Here is a 13,774-nt window from a genome sequence, read left to right on the forward strand (position 1 = left end):
GCTCTTAATATTACTCTTAAACCAAATGAACTTTCAAGAGATATGAGGACAGAGCAATAAAGCTCATCTCACCGTATTAATCAATGGACTAACTACCAAAATTTGAGGGAAAATACTTACAAGTATTTTATTTGAATAAAACCATTATAATGGCCATTAAAATGATGGGAAATATGGTGCTCATTCTGAAAGGAAGTTTCAGCATCACTGGATTTATAAAAGAGGCAGCAAAAATGCACATCTGGAGGTGAAATAACATTGTAAACTCAACCTACATTAAATACCATAAAAGTAAATAGAGTCAAAATACAGCATTATTTACACATAACTGAGAAGAAAGGGAACATTACAGAGTTAAACTTTTGCATAACTTGTAATGTTTATGTAAGCAAAAGCCTTAGAGTTTGTGTAAAATGACTGTGTGCTTTAATCCCACCCACCACTAGACTTATAAATAAGACACTGAAACAGACGGATTCCTTCCTGATTTTATAGCTTTATTCTTGATATCCCTCTATAAAGAGACCAAAATGATTGTGAAGATGACTCATACCTGTAGAGTAACTACAAAGTTCCACATTCACATAACAACAAAAGCCAAATGAAATATACTACAGTTGTTTTACCTTTCAATTACTACTGGGTACAACACATCATAAGTAGCATAGTGGTGCATTTAGGAGCTGATTGTACTCCCTGTGTAAAATTTTAGGAATGCGCACAACTGAGTGTAGGGATACTTCATCTTACAAATTAAAAGCAAGCATTTTCTACATAAAATTTTTATTTCTGTGTAAAACAAAGACAACTCCTGAAGGTCTAACAAGGAAAATTATATACAACATTCAAAGCACTATTAAGTCATGAAACAAAGACGAATCTGAGGTAGAAGTCAAGCAATATAACCCACAACCTTTTTAGGGGAGTATTTATTTCCAGCAACCATCATGTCTCTCCAGTAAGAGCTAATTTTTTAAAAGTCCCAAGTTCCAAAATATTAACAATCCATTTTCTACAATCAGATGTAAAACTAGGACCAACAAAAGATACAATGTAAACTTTTGTCATGTTAACAGAGTAAATAATTTTACTAAAAGTTGGTGACTTCTATCAGTAGTAGCCATAGGGAGGCCTTTGGTTGTAACCATAGTGTCCATAGTGATGCGGGTAGTAAGGTTCTTGTCTGTGCTGCGGGTAATTGTTACCCCAGGATCGTCCATGCCATTGATTGGATCGATTGTCACTTGGCCACCCCCGTCTGCTATCCCTACCTCTAAACTGTCTGTTATCTTGCAACCTACAACAAAACAGAAATATTTTTATACTTCCCTTAAGAATAAAAACACATGAGAAATCTAGCCTGGTGCATTTCATTTCTCAATCTAATACTCAGTAAACAAAAGAGTAAAAACCAGTTTTATTTAGAGTGTTATTGCACCAGGTATTCAAAACTTTCCTAAAATTCAGATCCAGTATTATACTGGATAGACTTTGCAGAGAAGAGGTAAACTATAGCTGCAAACTCAAAACAATAGGATGGTTCTGAAGCAAACTAAACCTATTCAGTTGTTCAAAAGCAGTATGGTAATATTCCTTTTATCTATTTTGAGGTATTAAATGGAAGTAATTTCCATTGTATAAACTTCTTTCTAAATGGAAACCAAAACAATACCTTCTTTATGGAATTTAATGTAAACGTTTTGTAGAAGACCCTAGGTTTTTAAAGCATAATTGCCAAGAAAATATCAGTCCAGAGAAAGAATATTAAAAAAAAAAAAAAAAAAAAAAAAACCTTTAAAATACACATACACATGGCTGCATAGCAAGGGGAAAAAAAATATAGTGCTGACAAAATATTAAAGCAAAAATTTATCAGGGACTTAAGCAGTTACTAGGCACTCAGTATAGCACACTGAACAAAAACACTGATGCCTGCCCTCACGGGCCTTGGGGGCTAGATGATTCGAGCTGTCCTCTCCCAGATCAGCCATCTGCATTTACTCTTCTGAAGTAATACATACCGATTGCCTCTATTTCTCAGGCTGCCACCAGCTCTGCTATTCCATTCTTCAACAATCGGAGGAGACTCAGGAGGGCGTTTTAAGTATTCTTGGTATTCTTTGTCATCTTCTGTGAATCTACTGGCAAACATCTCTTCAAAATTTGGAACAGCTTCAGAAGTGTCAGTCATTCTGAAATTCTGTACAGGTTTTTAATATGTTTCTATTAGAATTTTTTTTTTTTAAGTAACACCATCTTTACCAGATAGTGAGAAAATAGGAAGTAAACACTTTTAGGCAGAGTATGCGTAAAGCCCTTGTGTACCTTTAAACTTAAGACAGGCTAGATTCAATTCAGTGTTTCTTCATTACTATAACAGAGGCACTGTGCTAACTAGGAGCCTGGGATACAAAGATGAACAATATATCATGAACCTTGCCCACAAAGAGCTGAGGTCTGGTAGAATAGACAGTTGTGGTATAAATATAAAGGGAGGAGCAGCAAATGTCAAGAAATGAAGCTCTAAAAGTGGGCAAAAGTCAAATAGTGAAATACTTTGTATTTAATGTAAACAACTCTGCTTTTTCTGAGGCAAAGGGGTGGTTTAAGCAGGGAAGTCTCAAGAGCAAATTTACCATTTAGAAGGATCACTTTTCTATTAATAACACTGTAGAAAACAGATTAGTGAGTTTAAGGGCAGATTACTGCAATAACATAGGTGACATGGTGAGGATTTAATCTGAGGCACAGACTGTGAAAATAGTTTTAAAAGAATTCCAAGAGGAATCAGTCACTGAGTAGATGTTATGAAGAGAGGAGGGGATAAAGGATAACTCCTAGGTTTCTGGCCAAATAATTGGTCAGGTTATGGTATCACAGGAACTAGAAAGTGAAGGTGGGTGAAGATCCACACTGAGGTAAGTTAGTTATGTATATCCACATGAAGAGTCAGTTCACAGTTTAAATATCTGGGACAGAGAACTGGGTGGACAATGAATGCAATGGGATACATCAATTTTGCTGGTGGATAATGCTGTGAGAATGAGACTCCTCAGGAAGGCTATGGAAAAAGAAAAGAGTATCAAAAAACAATCCTAGAGAACATCACCGTATAAAGACAATAAAGAAGGGATAAGAGAAGAACCCAAGAGATTATCATAGAAGGCAAGAGATTAAAGAGTGACAGGTCATCAGTGTTGAATAGTAACTGGAAAGAACCAAGAGAAAATTAATTCGATTTAGCCATTAGGAGCTGAATAGAGTAGCAGGGATTAAAGCAGGACTACAATTAATTAAGAAGTAATTGGAAAGTAAGGAAATAGAAATCTACACCCATTAGTCTATACTAAGCTTTCAAGAGGCCTGGCTGGAGAACACACAAAGGGCAGTAGCTAAGGGCTTACTGGAAGATTATCTCTTTTTCCCCAGACTAAAACACCTGATGGTTGGTGATAGGAAAATAAAAGAAGAGCCAACAAAGAAAGAAAAAGACTGAAAATACAGTGAAATGAAGTGAAGTCGCTCAGTCATGTCCAACTCTTTGTGACCCCATGGACCGTAGCCTGCCAGGCTCCTCTGTCCATGGGATTTTCCAGGCAAGAATACTGGAGTGGATTGCCATTTCCTTCTCCAGGGGATCAAACCCAGGTCTCCCGCATTGTAGGCAGATGCTTTTACCCTCTGAGCCACCAGGGAAGTCTCTGGAAAGACAGACAAAAAGGCCTTTAAACACAGAGCTATTAAAGTCGAGGGTAATTACTATAGAATGGTATCTAATATATTTTCTTTTTTTCTCTAATACATTCTTATTCTAGGTGTTCTGACACATGAAAAGAAGTACTATAAATATTATCTAATAGCTATGAAAACAGAAATTTTTTTCAGCTGAGTTTTCCAGGGCAATTATGGATTCACATTTGAAGCCATATTTACCCAAATTTTCAGAGAGCTCCCTACCTCTGAAAAAAAATTTGACTTAGGCTGCAGAAGGCCTAATCCTTGAGGAATCAAGGAAGAAAGAGTTCACTTCTTTTGTCTTCAACCAAGATCTGGAAGCCAGCCCTGGAAGTATTTTGGAGGTAGCCCCCGATGCCCTGGGGCTTCCCTGATAGCTCAGCTGGTAAAGAGTCCACCTGCAATGCAGGAGACCCCGGTGTGATTCCTGGGTCAGGAAGATCCCTTGGAGAAGGGAAAGGCTACTCCAATATTCTAGCCTGGAGAATTCCATGGACTATATATAGTCCATGGGGTTGCAAAGAGTTGGACAGCACTGAGCGACTTTCACTTTCACTTCACTCAATGTCCAGTCCGTCCTTGATGCAGTCCCATCCCCTACCTTTCCTAACCTAAACCCTATCTTTCTATTCTTTGCCTCAAGACTTGTTTTATGATGTGGGGCATATATGACATCATATTAAAACTTTAAAACCAAATCTCTCTTATTTGACATCCTAGAATTATTTTTCTTCCTTTATCAATTCAGTTATAATAAAAAGCTTTTGTCAAAGAGATGTGATAGCAGAAGACAGCTTTTTCATTAGTTTGTCTTTCCTCCAAACTCCTCAAAACTCATGCGAATATTTATAATACTACTGTTGTCCCAACGAAATTAAACAAAGATTATATTTTGGATTAAAGAAACAGTATCTAGATGTTTTAACTTCTAGGCATTAGAGTATGTCTTATTAAATACTAATGTGTCTGAGATTGGCAAACAGCTGTCAAATTCTCAAATCCAAGGTACAGTTTAAGATAGATTCAGCAAATTAAAACCGTGCCTCAATTTCTTTAGGAATCACTGGAATCACCAGAAAGATGACCCATACCTAACCAGAGGGGTGATAAAAATCATAAGGCAAGGCAAATGTGCTACTGTATTTAATGTTCTCCCAGGATCCCCCTCCCACAAATAAGCAAATGTTTATCACCTTTATCATTACTGGTGAGGATGAAACTTAAATAGGATTTTCATTGATCCATGCTTTACTCACCTCAGGGATTTGAGGCGACTGTTCTGTTTAATGTTTAGATTGTGTAGATCTGTGGGAAGAAAAACAATAAACTTTACTCCCTTGAAAGAAACCCTCAAATGGTGTGTGCCGCGGGGACGGGAACCATAAGGATCTTTAAGTTAATTAAGTGGTAGGATTAAAAGACTTCCGACGCTAATTTGAAAGAGGAAATTGGAGCTTAAAGTGCTACCGAAGAGCTAGCTAGAAGAGGCTACAAGACTTGTCCTCTGGGCCTTCAAAATCAATCCGAGCGTGAATAATAACTAGACAAAGCATGTTCTTTTCTGTTAAAAACAAACACAACAACAACAAACAAGGTAGATGTGTACTCGAGGACGGCTAGTTTTTAGGCCCTAAATAAAACCACACGGAACTTTCGCTGTGAGTCACTAACCTCGGAAAGGACTACGCAGAATGGGCAGTCATGCCCTGAGAGATGAACCCAGAGAATTAACCGACGAAGACACCGACTGAGAACCGCTGCGTTTCTCAGTTCTCTCTCGCAGCTTTGACTGCTGGGCTCCTTCTAAAACACCTCGGCCCCAGGCGCGAGGGAAATTAGAGGCCATGAGGGGGAAGCGGCTCCTGGTTTCGCCAAAAAGTCCAGTCCCAGAACTGCAGAGCCCGAGGACACCTCGCCGGCCACTCAGTTCGGCCTGCCCGCCCGACTCCCTCCTCCCTGCGGCCCGAACGCACTCCTCCACCCAGGACTGTGTCTATCCCGCTCAGGGCTCCGAATGCGCACGGAAACCTACCTCCAGTCCAGGGCGCTGGCACAGTACCTCTGTGTACACTCCTTCAGCTCTCCCAGGTAACAGAGCCACTTCGGCCAGAATCCGACCGCCTCCTGACTTCCGCTTCCGGCGCGCTGAGGCCAAGGCAGGCCTGTGAAGTCTCGCGGGATCTTCAGGTCTCCCTGTGCATTTTTCCCAGTTTTCTCAATGCTGCTGGTTTGTGCGGGGCTCTGCGAGAATAGTTGCTGCTCCTGCTAAGTCGCTTCAGTCGTGTCCCACTCTGTGCGACCGCAGAGACGGCAGCCCACCAGGCTCCCCCGTCCCTGGGATTCTCCAGGCAAAAATACTGGAGTGGGTTGCCATTTCCTTCTCCAATGCATGAAAGTGAAAAGTGAAAGTGAAGTCGCTCAGTCGTGTCCGACTCTTCACGACCCCATGGACTGCAGCCTACCAGGCTCCTCCGCCCATGAGATTTTCCAGGCAAGAGTACTGGAGTGGGTTGCCATTGCCTTCTCCGGCGAGAGTAGTTAGGTCGGGCTAAAAGTGTTGATGCTTTCCGTGCGCTTCCAACTGGCCTGGTGACTGGCAGGAAGAGACGCATCGCTGTATTTTGAGCCCTCTTGATTTGGAGCCGGCGACGGCTAGGGACAAAAGTTCTGGAACTTCTCAGCTGAGAAGGGCGGGAAAAGCTGCTTTCGGCCGCCTGCGCCGAGTCTGCGTGAGGAACTTGAGGCGATTGCCGGCCGAGTAGGCGCGAGGGGATCCCTTCAGCGATACTACACCCTTCACTCCTGCTCAGGCGAACCTCAGTAGTAAGATTTCTCTAGTCCGTTTTGTACCTGTTTTTACCGAAACACGGCCCCGCTCTGCTCCAGCTTAAGTCGTCAGTACCCAACTCCCTTCGGGAGTCTTGTCCGTTTCTTCTGTAATGTTCGTAGGTCTATGCTATGCTATGCTATGCTAAGTCACTTAAGTCGTGTCCGACTCTGTGCGACCCCATAGACGGCAGCCCACCAGGCTCCCCAGTCCCTGGGATTCTCTAGGCAAGAAAACTGGAGTGGGCTGCCATTTCCTTCTCCAATGCATGAAAGTGAAAAGTGCAAGTGAAGTCGCTCAAGTCATGTCCGACTCTTAGCGACCCCATGGATTGCAGCCTAACAGGCTCCTCCGTCGATGGGGTTTTCCAAGCAAGAGTACTGGAGTGGGGTGCCATTGCCTTCTCCGTCGTAGGTGTATAAACGCTGACTATTCCGCAGAGTATTTTGGCCTCCTTCCTCCCGAATTGCTTTCCAGAGTGGCTCCCTCATTTCTTTAATACTCTCATGAGTTTCCAGCTTGGAAACATCAATGTTTCAATTTGATGCCATTTCTGTTTTCCCCATTGATACTGACCAGCGTTTTTGGCCTTTCTCAAGCAATAGAAATTGGCTAGTGACAAGAAATTCAGGGGAGGCTCTGTAGAGGCTCATGTCTCTATCTTGGGATGTTGAAATTCTATCCTTTAATTAAAGCTGAATGAAATAATAGCTCCATCTAGAAATAAGTTTTCCTTTTACTGAATGTTCATTATGCTTTGGAAACCATTCTTAATCTGTTCATTCAGTATCAGTTTCTCAGTTGGAACTTCTATTTATGTACAAGTCTTTTCTCCCTTCTAGACCATAACCATTCATTTCTGCATCCTGAGTGTGTAACGCAGTGCTTTGTATAAAATAAGCACTCAGTAAGTGTTTGTGGAATGAATGATGAACTGTGAATGTTCCAATCTACGTTTTAGAGACATTACCCTAGCTCAAGTGTGAAAGATAGTATGAATGGGAAGATAGGATAGTCTTGGTGTTGGGTAATAAAGGTGAAAGCAAAAAGACCAAGATTACAATAATTGATTGGTATAGTAGTCAAGTGGATGATGGGAGAAAAGGATCAGGAGGAATCTGAAAAGACTCCAATTCTTTAAGTCTTGGAAATTGTAACTGAAAAGGGATGTGCATAGCATGTGTTGGTTTTAAAACCAAAATGAGCTCAGAGCTCAAAAAAGATTTTTAAAATTTGAAATAGTAGTGAAATATTCAGAAGAAAAATCTTAGGGGGGTTTTAGAAATACAGGACTAAAGCTGATGAAAGAGAAGCTGTACCTAAATAGGTAAATGTGTGAGTCATCCGTGAAGAAACAACAGTTGAAAACATCAGGGTATATGATCTTTCCGAAGGAGAAAGTATGTATAGAGAAAAGCAGAAGGCCAAACCTACAGCTCAGGAAATAACCCATATTTAGGAAGGGGGAATAGGAAATAATAAACTTGAAGGGGAAATTGGAATAAAGATGGGTAGCAATGTAATAGTTGAAAAACTCAGGTAAATGCTTGCCTGGTTGGTATCGGCAGAGACGATATTTGGGAAATCAGTTTTTGAGTCCAGCTTTCTGACTTCCTTGTGACTTTATTATAGTGTTATTTCTAGGTAATGAGAATTTACATAGAAAAGAGTATATTTCTTTTCTTTAAATTCCAAAACTGCACTTAGGAGCTCCTAGGCTTCAGAGAGTTTCTGTGAAAAACTGGGGATGCCAGCCAATTTTAAAATTAAACTATTTATGCACATAATATTTTCTCATATTCTGATATCTTGTCAGTTACTATATTTCACTTTCTGGCATCACTGAGAAATAATCTGTTCCGTGAAAGGGAATTTTCCAGTTAACTGACAGCCTTTAAGCATCAAAACTTGTTCACTGTGAACCACTTCTCTAGAAATATACGTAAAATATAGTACTTATGTTCACTGGAACCACTTTTCTAGAAATATACGTAAAATATAGTACTTACTTCTGTACCGTAACCAGAGTAAGTGGGCCATAATTTAATCTTTGCTTGGCAATTAAGGATAATTGTTACAGCATCAGCTGCTTGCCCAGTGGCTCAGTGGTAAAGAATCCACCTACCAGTGCAAGAGGTAAGAGTTCAATCCCTGAGTCATGAAAGATCCTATGTAGAAGAAAATAGCAACCTATTCCAGTATTCTTGCCTAGAAAATCCCAGTGGTCAGAGGAGCCTGACTACAGTCCGTGGGGTCACAAAGAGTCAGACACGACTTAACAACTAAATAACAAAAGGAATAGCAATTCTATTCTGCTGGGTAGTAATGTGTTTTGGGCCTGTTAATACCTATGGAAAAAATTACCTTTTATTAGTTGACTTTGCTGTTTCTGTTATTACTGTTGTAGCTCAGTATTTTATCTTCTCATAGCTTTATAGATTGACCTAATTTGAAGCTTCACTTTGACCCAGAGATCTAGAGGCAAACGCTTTAGCAGAAGTCCCAGGGGGAATTGTAGCAGCAAAGAGTTTTCTGAGGCTGTGAGTGAATTTAAGACAATAATCATTTCTTAAATGATTAAACCGGAGCTGAAGAGGCAATATAATTTATTCAAAGGAACAGCCAGTAAGTGGCAGAACAGGATTTGGATCAAGTCTGTGATACTTAAGAAGGCCTTGCTTTTTCCTCAGTGAAACACTGTTTTCTCCTTTTCATTCTCTACTGTACAAGTCTCGAGCCACATTAAACAACTTTGCTGCTGCAACACAACCCGGACTCTTCCTCTCCACAGTTGATGTGGAGCTCCAGAAAAGAGGAACTCCTGCAACCTCCCCACCAAAAAGTGAACTCCACATGGTACCTGTTTCCTCACATTGCTTACCTTAAAAAAAAAAAAAAAAAAAATCTCTTGAAGTTGTATTTCATAAGCAGAACCCAAGTCAAATGGCTTGTCCCTGGCTTAAAGGAAGACTCGGCCAGTGAACTTCTAGTATCATCCTTGGAGAGAGAGTGTCATCAGGTAGTAAATTGTCTGAACAGAAAGATATTCAAAAGATGCTGGGCAGCCCAGAAATATGACATTTATTCACTTTAGCTTAATCACACTTTGCCTTGTATTATGGTTCATTATATATATATATATAAAATCACAAAATTGAAGTGGTGAAAGGATCATCTGGTTGAATGCTTTTTTTTTTTTCCCCTCTTAATAAACACCCCCAGAGATTAAATGACTTCTCCAAGGTCACAGAATTGATCAATGACAGAACTAGACCTATAACCTACAGGCATTCTTCATTAGTTTGACATCTTTTTGAGTGTTAGATGCCAGGTACTGTTCTAGGCCCTGAAAACATCAATGAATAAGGATAAAAGCCCTGCCCTCATGGAGCTTCTATTTCTAGTGGGGGAGATAGACAATTAAAAAAATGAATATGTATGTGCTATGAAGAGTAATTAAGCACAGTAAGAACACAGAGGGTAACAGGCTGCCGCTTTGGTTAGCATGGTCAGGGAGTGTGTGCGTGATAGTTTTCATCTCAGCCCATTTCCTTATATGGTGGAGTCCCTCTTTTCTCTCCTATCATGAATATAAAAATTGAATACTTTGTTTATTTTTAACACCCATACCATTCACAAGGGAGTAAAAAAATCTCTCTCTCATTTCTGGGGCAAGGCAGATTTGCTGAGTTTGTAGTTTCATAGACTGTGCCCAGTGGCACAATTTAACTTCTGTTTCTATAGCTTGAGTTGGAATTACGGGCTCCTAAACGTTCTTTCGTCTTTATATTGTGTTATTCAAACCCATTCCCCCTTTCCACCCCACCCACTCTACTGCATCACAAACACACCAGAGCACAAGGGTTGAACTCAATAAATAAGTTCCCAAAAGAGAATTTAAAAATGATAATCTTCCACTCATTTTTTCTGACCTGCAGAAAATCTCATCATGTTTCCCTGCTCTGATTTTATCTTCTGCAAAATGGGAATAATAACCTTTGCTGATTGTCTGCTTTGTAAAATTCTTGTAAGAATTAATCATTGCGTGTATAAAGCACTTTAGGCGCCAGTGAAGAAAGATGCTATGTAAATTATAATGATAAAGTTATTATATGTTACATAAAGGTTTAATCTCCAAAAGGGAAACATTTCAAGTTATAGGAGGCATTGGTTTAGAGCCACATTTGTACTCCTGTGGCTTTAATTACATGGAATGGTTTTTATCAGAGATTATAGGATCTTAATCCAGTTCTCCACCTCAGGGTCGGCCTCCCACATCCAGAGTCCTTTGTCTAGGGGCCTTTATTCAGGACACTGCAGAAAGCAACCCAGTGTTTGTTTCAAGTTTGCTAGCTATCTGAGTATTTCTAATTATCCTAGAAGCCAGTTGATATTGTTAAATAAATCACAGAAGGAGAGATAAGCAATCTTGGGGATGACAGAACTATGAATTGGTCTTAGTAGGTTGGACTTAAAGTCTTTTCCAGTTCTAAAGTGTGTGATTGTGATATGAAGGTGTTTTTTCCTCCTTTTCCCTAATGTTATATGAGTTAAGGATACAAGCTATGTTTTCCAAGTAGACATAATTTCTGCCTATTTCTATTCCATTTGACAGGCCCATCCACGGCTAAATGATGGCTCTAATCTTCATTATCCTTCCTTTGTATTTTCGGTGACTGTTTTCTCTGTGTGCTCCACCATCTAGCTCTAGTCATCAGTGCTTGGTCCTGTCCACCTCTTCCTCAGATGTGTGTATTACCCTTAGAAAGGACCTTGGAAGTGTGTGGAAAGGCCAAGAGGCTTGTCCACAATTTACTGTCAGCCGCTCCTTCCCCCTAACACCATACTCTCCCTCCAGGTACTTTTCTAGAATGTTTTCCAGTGAAGTGATGCTCACAGTTTTGAGTGTTCAATGCATTTTCCAAGCACTGGAAAGAGGCATGAGTAAGTCAGGATCTCTGTCCGAGGGTGAACTGCTGCTATCTTACCCATTAAAAAAAAAATTTTTTTTTAACATTTATTTGGCTGTGCCAGGTCTTCATTGCAGCGCATGGAATCTTTAGTTGTGGCATACAGATTCTTTAATTGCAGCATATGGGAACTAGCTCCCTGACCAGGGACTGAACCCAGGCCCCCTGCATCGGGAGTATGGAGTCCTAGCCATGGGACCACCAGGAAAGTCCCTTACTCATTTCAAGAGGGAAAATCTCTAGGTCCCATTCCTGGGTTTTGGTAGGCTCACTGTCCTTGGTGACAGGTGGCATAATCTTCCATTTTGTGAAGCCAGCCTTGCCTGGTCATCTTTGAAAAGAAAGGTACAAAAAAGCCCCATTTTCAAACACATATTCAGGCAATGCAAATGTCTTCAAAACAAGTGAGTTAATTCTAGGGAGTAGAAAGAGGACCAGGCAAGGAGTCAAGAAACTTGACTAAATCAAACTATTACTCTGTAGATTATCATGCAGATCACCACCTCTCTGGGCCTTGGTTTTCTCATTTTCTTATTTTGCAGATAATATTGAGGTTTCAATATCAATTCCCTTGATTTCCAAATCTCACAGGGAAAGACCTCTGCTGCAGGGTGACCTCTTTCTGCCCCCTTTCACCTTTTGTCTTCCAGTCTCTTGCTGCTGTGTCTTTGATCAGTGTCCCCTCAGCTCTGCTGAACATCACTCCTGTAGTTATTCCTTCTCTTCTCTGTTTTCAACTCTCCTTCTGTAATGGCTCCTCCCACCCCCACCACACCATGTAAACTTGCTCAAGTTTCTCCAGTCTCAAAACAAAACTGATACCCTGCCTCAATCCTGTGTCCTCCTATAAAGATCTCAGATCTCCTTTCCCCCTCATGGGGCACATCTTACAAAGAGTGCCCACAGCCTCAGCATTCTACCCTCCCCTCTTTTCTGTCCACTGCAGTCAGGTTTCTGCCCACAGACACGCCACTGAAACCACACTGGCAAAGTTCCCCAGACAAAGTTGACCTAGGGCCAAGTTCAGCTGCTGTTGGTTTAAAATCTTCAGTTTATTTAATATCTGGGAAGCATTTGACACTTTTATCTCCTCCCTCCCTTAAACCTTCTTCTCACTCTGTTTTCAGATTTCTCATGATTCTTCTCTGCCCTGGATTGCTGTTTCTTTCTCCTCGGCTGACCCCTTATTCCCCTACCCATGGCCCCCCACTCTGCTCTCCTGGTGTTGCCCTTGGAGACTCAGACTCTTCTATGACTTCAGCTTCCCGCTCTGTGCTGATGACTCAACAATGGATATCCCCAGACATCCATCATATCTGAGCTCTAGACTTGGAAGTATTGCTGCATGCTGGAAATTTCTATCTGGATGTCCAGCAGACATCTCCAGCATGTATCTTAATGTGAATTCTTCTTTCTTCCTGAACCTGTTCATCTGCCTCTATCTCTGTTTTCAGAGAATGATTCTTTCCAGTTACCCACATCAGAAACCTGGAAGTCACCCAGGACTTCTCCTTCTCTCCCATCCTACCCACCCAGGCCTTCCCCAAGTCCAGTGGACTTCAGCTCCTGACCATCTCTTCTATTTATTCACTCCTTTTTTCTTCCATCATTCTGTTAGTTCTGACCCTCATCCCTTCTCATGCAGACCAGGTGATGGCCTCTAACTGGTCCCCACATATAGTCAGTGTATTTATCACAATGTATAATTTGTTTATGTGCACTTAAATGATAAGTTCCTTGAGAGGAAGGCTCTATCTTTCATGCCTTGAACATAGAATCTGGCAGCCCATATATATGAACATTTTATGAATAATGTTCAATAAATGTTTATTGATCTTGCCCCTACCTTCTTCTCCATTGTATGTTAGACTAATCTTTTCCTACTTCCTCCCCTCTTAGTACACACTCTACCTAGGTAAAGACTCAGCTCACCTCCTGAGCATAGCACATGTTCCCCAGACACCCGTTTATCACGGCACCTGCATCACCTCATTGAGTCTGTTTTCATGTCCATCTTCCCTGTGAGTATCAGTGCCGGGAGTCTCTGCCTTGCCAATACCTAGCCCCGGGACTGACACACACGAGGCAGTGAAGAAGCCTTGCGACTGTGTGAATGAAGGAGTCAGACTTGCTGAGCTTCAAGTTCTCCAACTCCAAACCTATACAGTTTGACACAAAAACTGACATAATCTCAAAGTTTTCTCCCAGCAGATGGTCAGAACAGTTGAAACACCAATTCAAA

At 41.0% G+C, this 13,774-nt stretch overlaps 2 protein-coding genes across 3 annotated transcripts in view; one reads left to right on the forward strand and one right to left on the reverse strand.

Annotated features, from left to right (window-relative positions):
- Positions 1-476: 476 nt before the first annotated feature.
- Positions 477-5,908, reverse strand: RAMAC (RNA guanine-7 methyltransferase activating subunit). 2 transcript variants are annotated; one of them, XM_006075614.4, is made up of 5 exons: positions 5,768-5,908; positions 4,992-5,040; positions 3,679-3,701; positions 2,022-2,200; positions 477-1,297 (listed from the first exon to the last, which is right to left on the reverse strand). In XM_006075614.4, the coding sequence occupies exons 4-5, from the start codon at positions 2,189-2,191 to the stop codon at positions 1,111-1,113; spliced, it is 357 nt and encodes a 118-aa protein (XP_006075676.2). In that variant the 5' UTR covers positions 2,192-2,200; positions 3,679-3,701; positions 4,992-5,040; positions 5,768-5,908; the 3' UTR covers positions 477-1,110. The 2 variants fall into 2 exon arrangements, with proteins under 2 accessions (XP_006075676.2, XP_006075675.2); XM_006075613.4 differs by lacking the exon at positions 3,679-3,701 and having other exon boundaries at positions 5,768-5,905.
- A 287-nt stretch (positions 5,909-6,195) lies between these two features.
- Positions 6,196-13,774, forward strand: part of HOMER2 (homer scaffold protein 2) — a 127,292-nt gene continuing 119,713 nt past the window's right edge. Inside the window, exon 1 of the mRNA XM_025271721.3 lies at positions 6,196-6,558. The gene's annotated coding sequence lies outside the window, so the exon portion shown is untranslated. The remainder of the gene's footprint in view (positions 6,559-13,774) is intronic.

The sequence above is a fragment of the Bubalus bubalis genome, chromosome 20, assembly GCF_019923935.1.
Source record: "Bubalus bubalis isolate 160015118507 breed Murrah chromosome 20, NDDB_SH_1, whole genome shotgun sequence".
Lineage (NCBI taxonomy): Eukaryota > Metazoa > Chordata > Mammalia > Artiodactyla > Bovidae > Bubalus > Bubalus bubalis.

Excerpts from the sequence above, each read along its gene's own strand:
- RAMAC (XM_006075614.4), bottom strand. The coding sequence starts at position 2,191 with ATGACTGACACTTCTGAAGCTGTTCCAAATTTTGAAGAGATGTTTGCC. Across the intron at positions 1,298-2,021 it reads CTGAGAAATAGAGGCAATCG|GTTGCAAGATAACAGACAGT; the intron begins GTATGTATTACT and ends GTTTTGTTGTAG.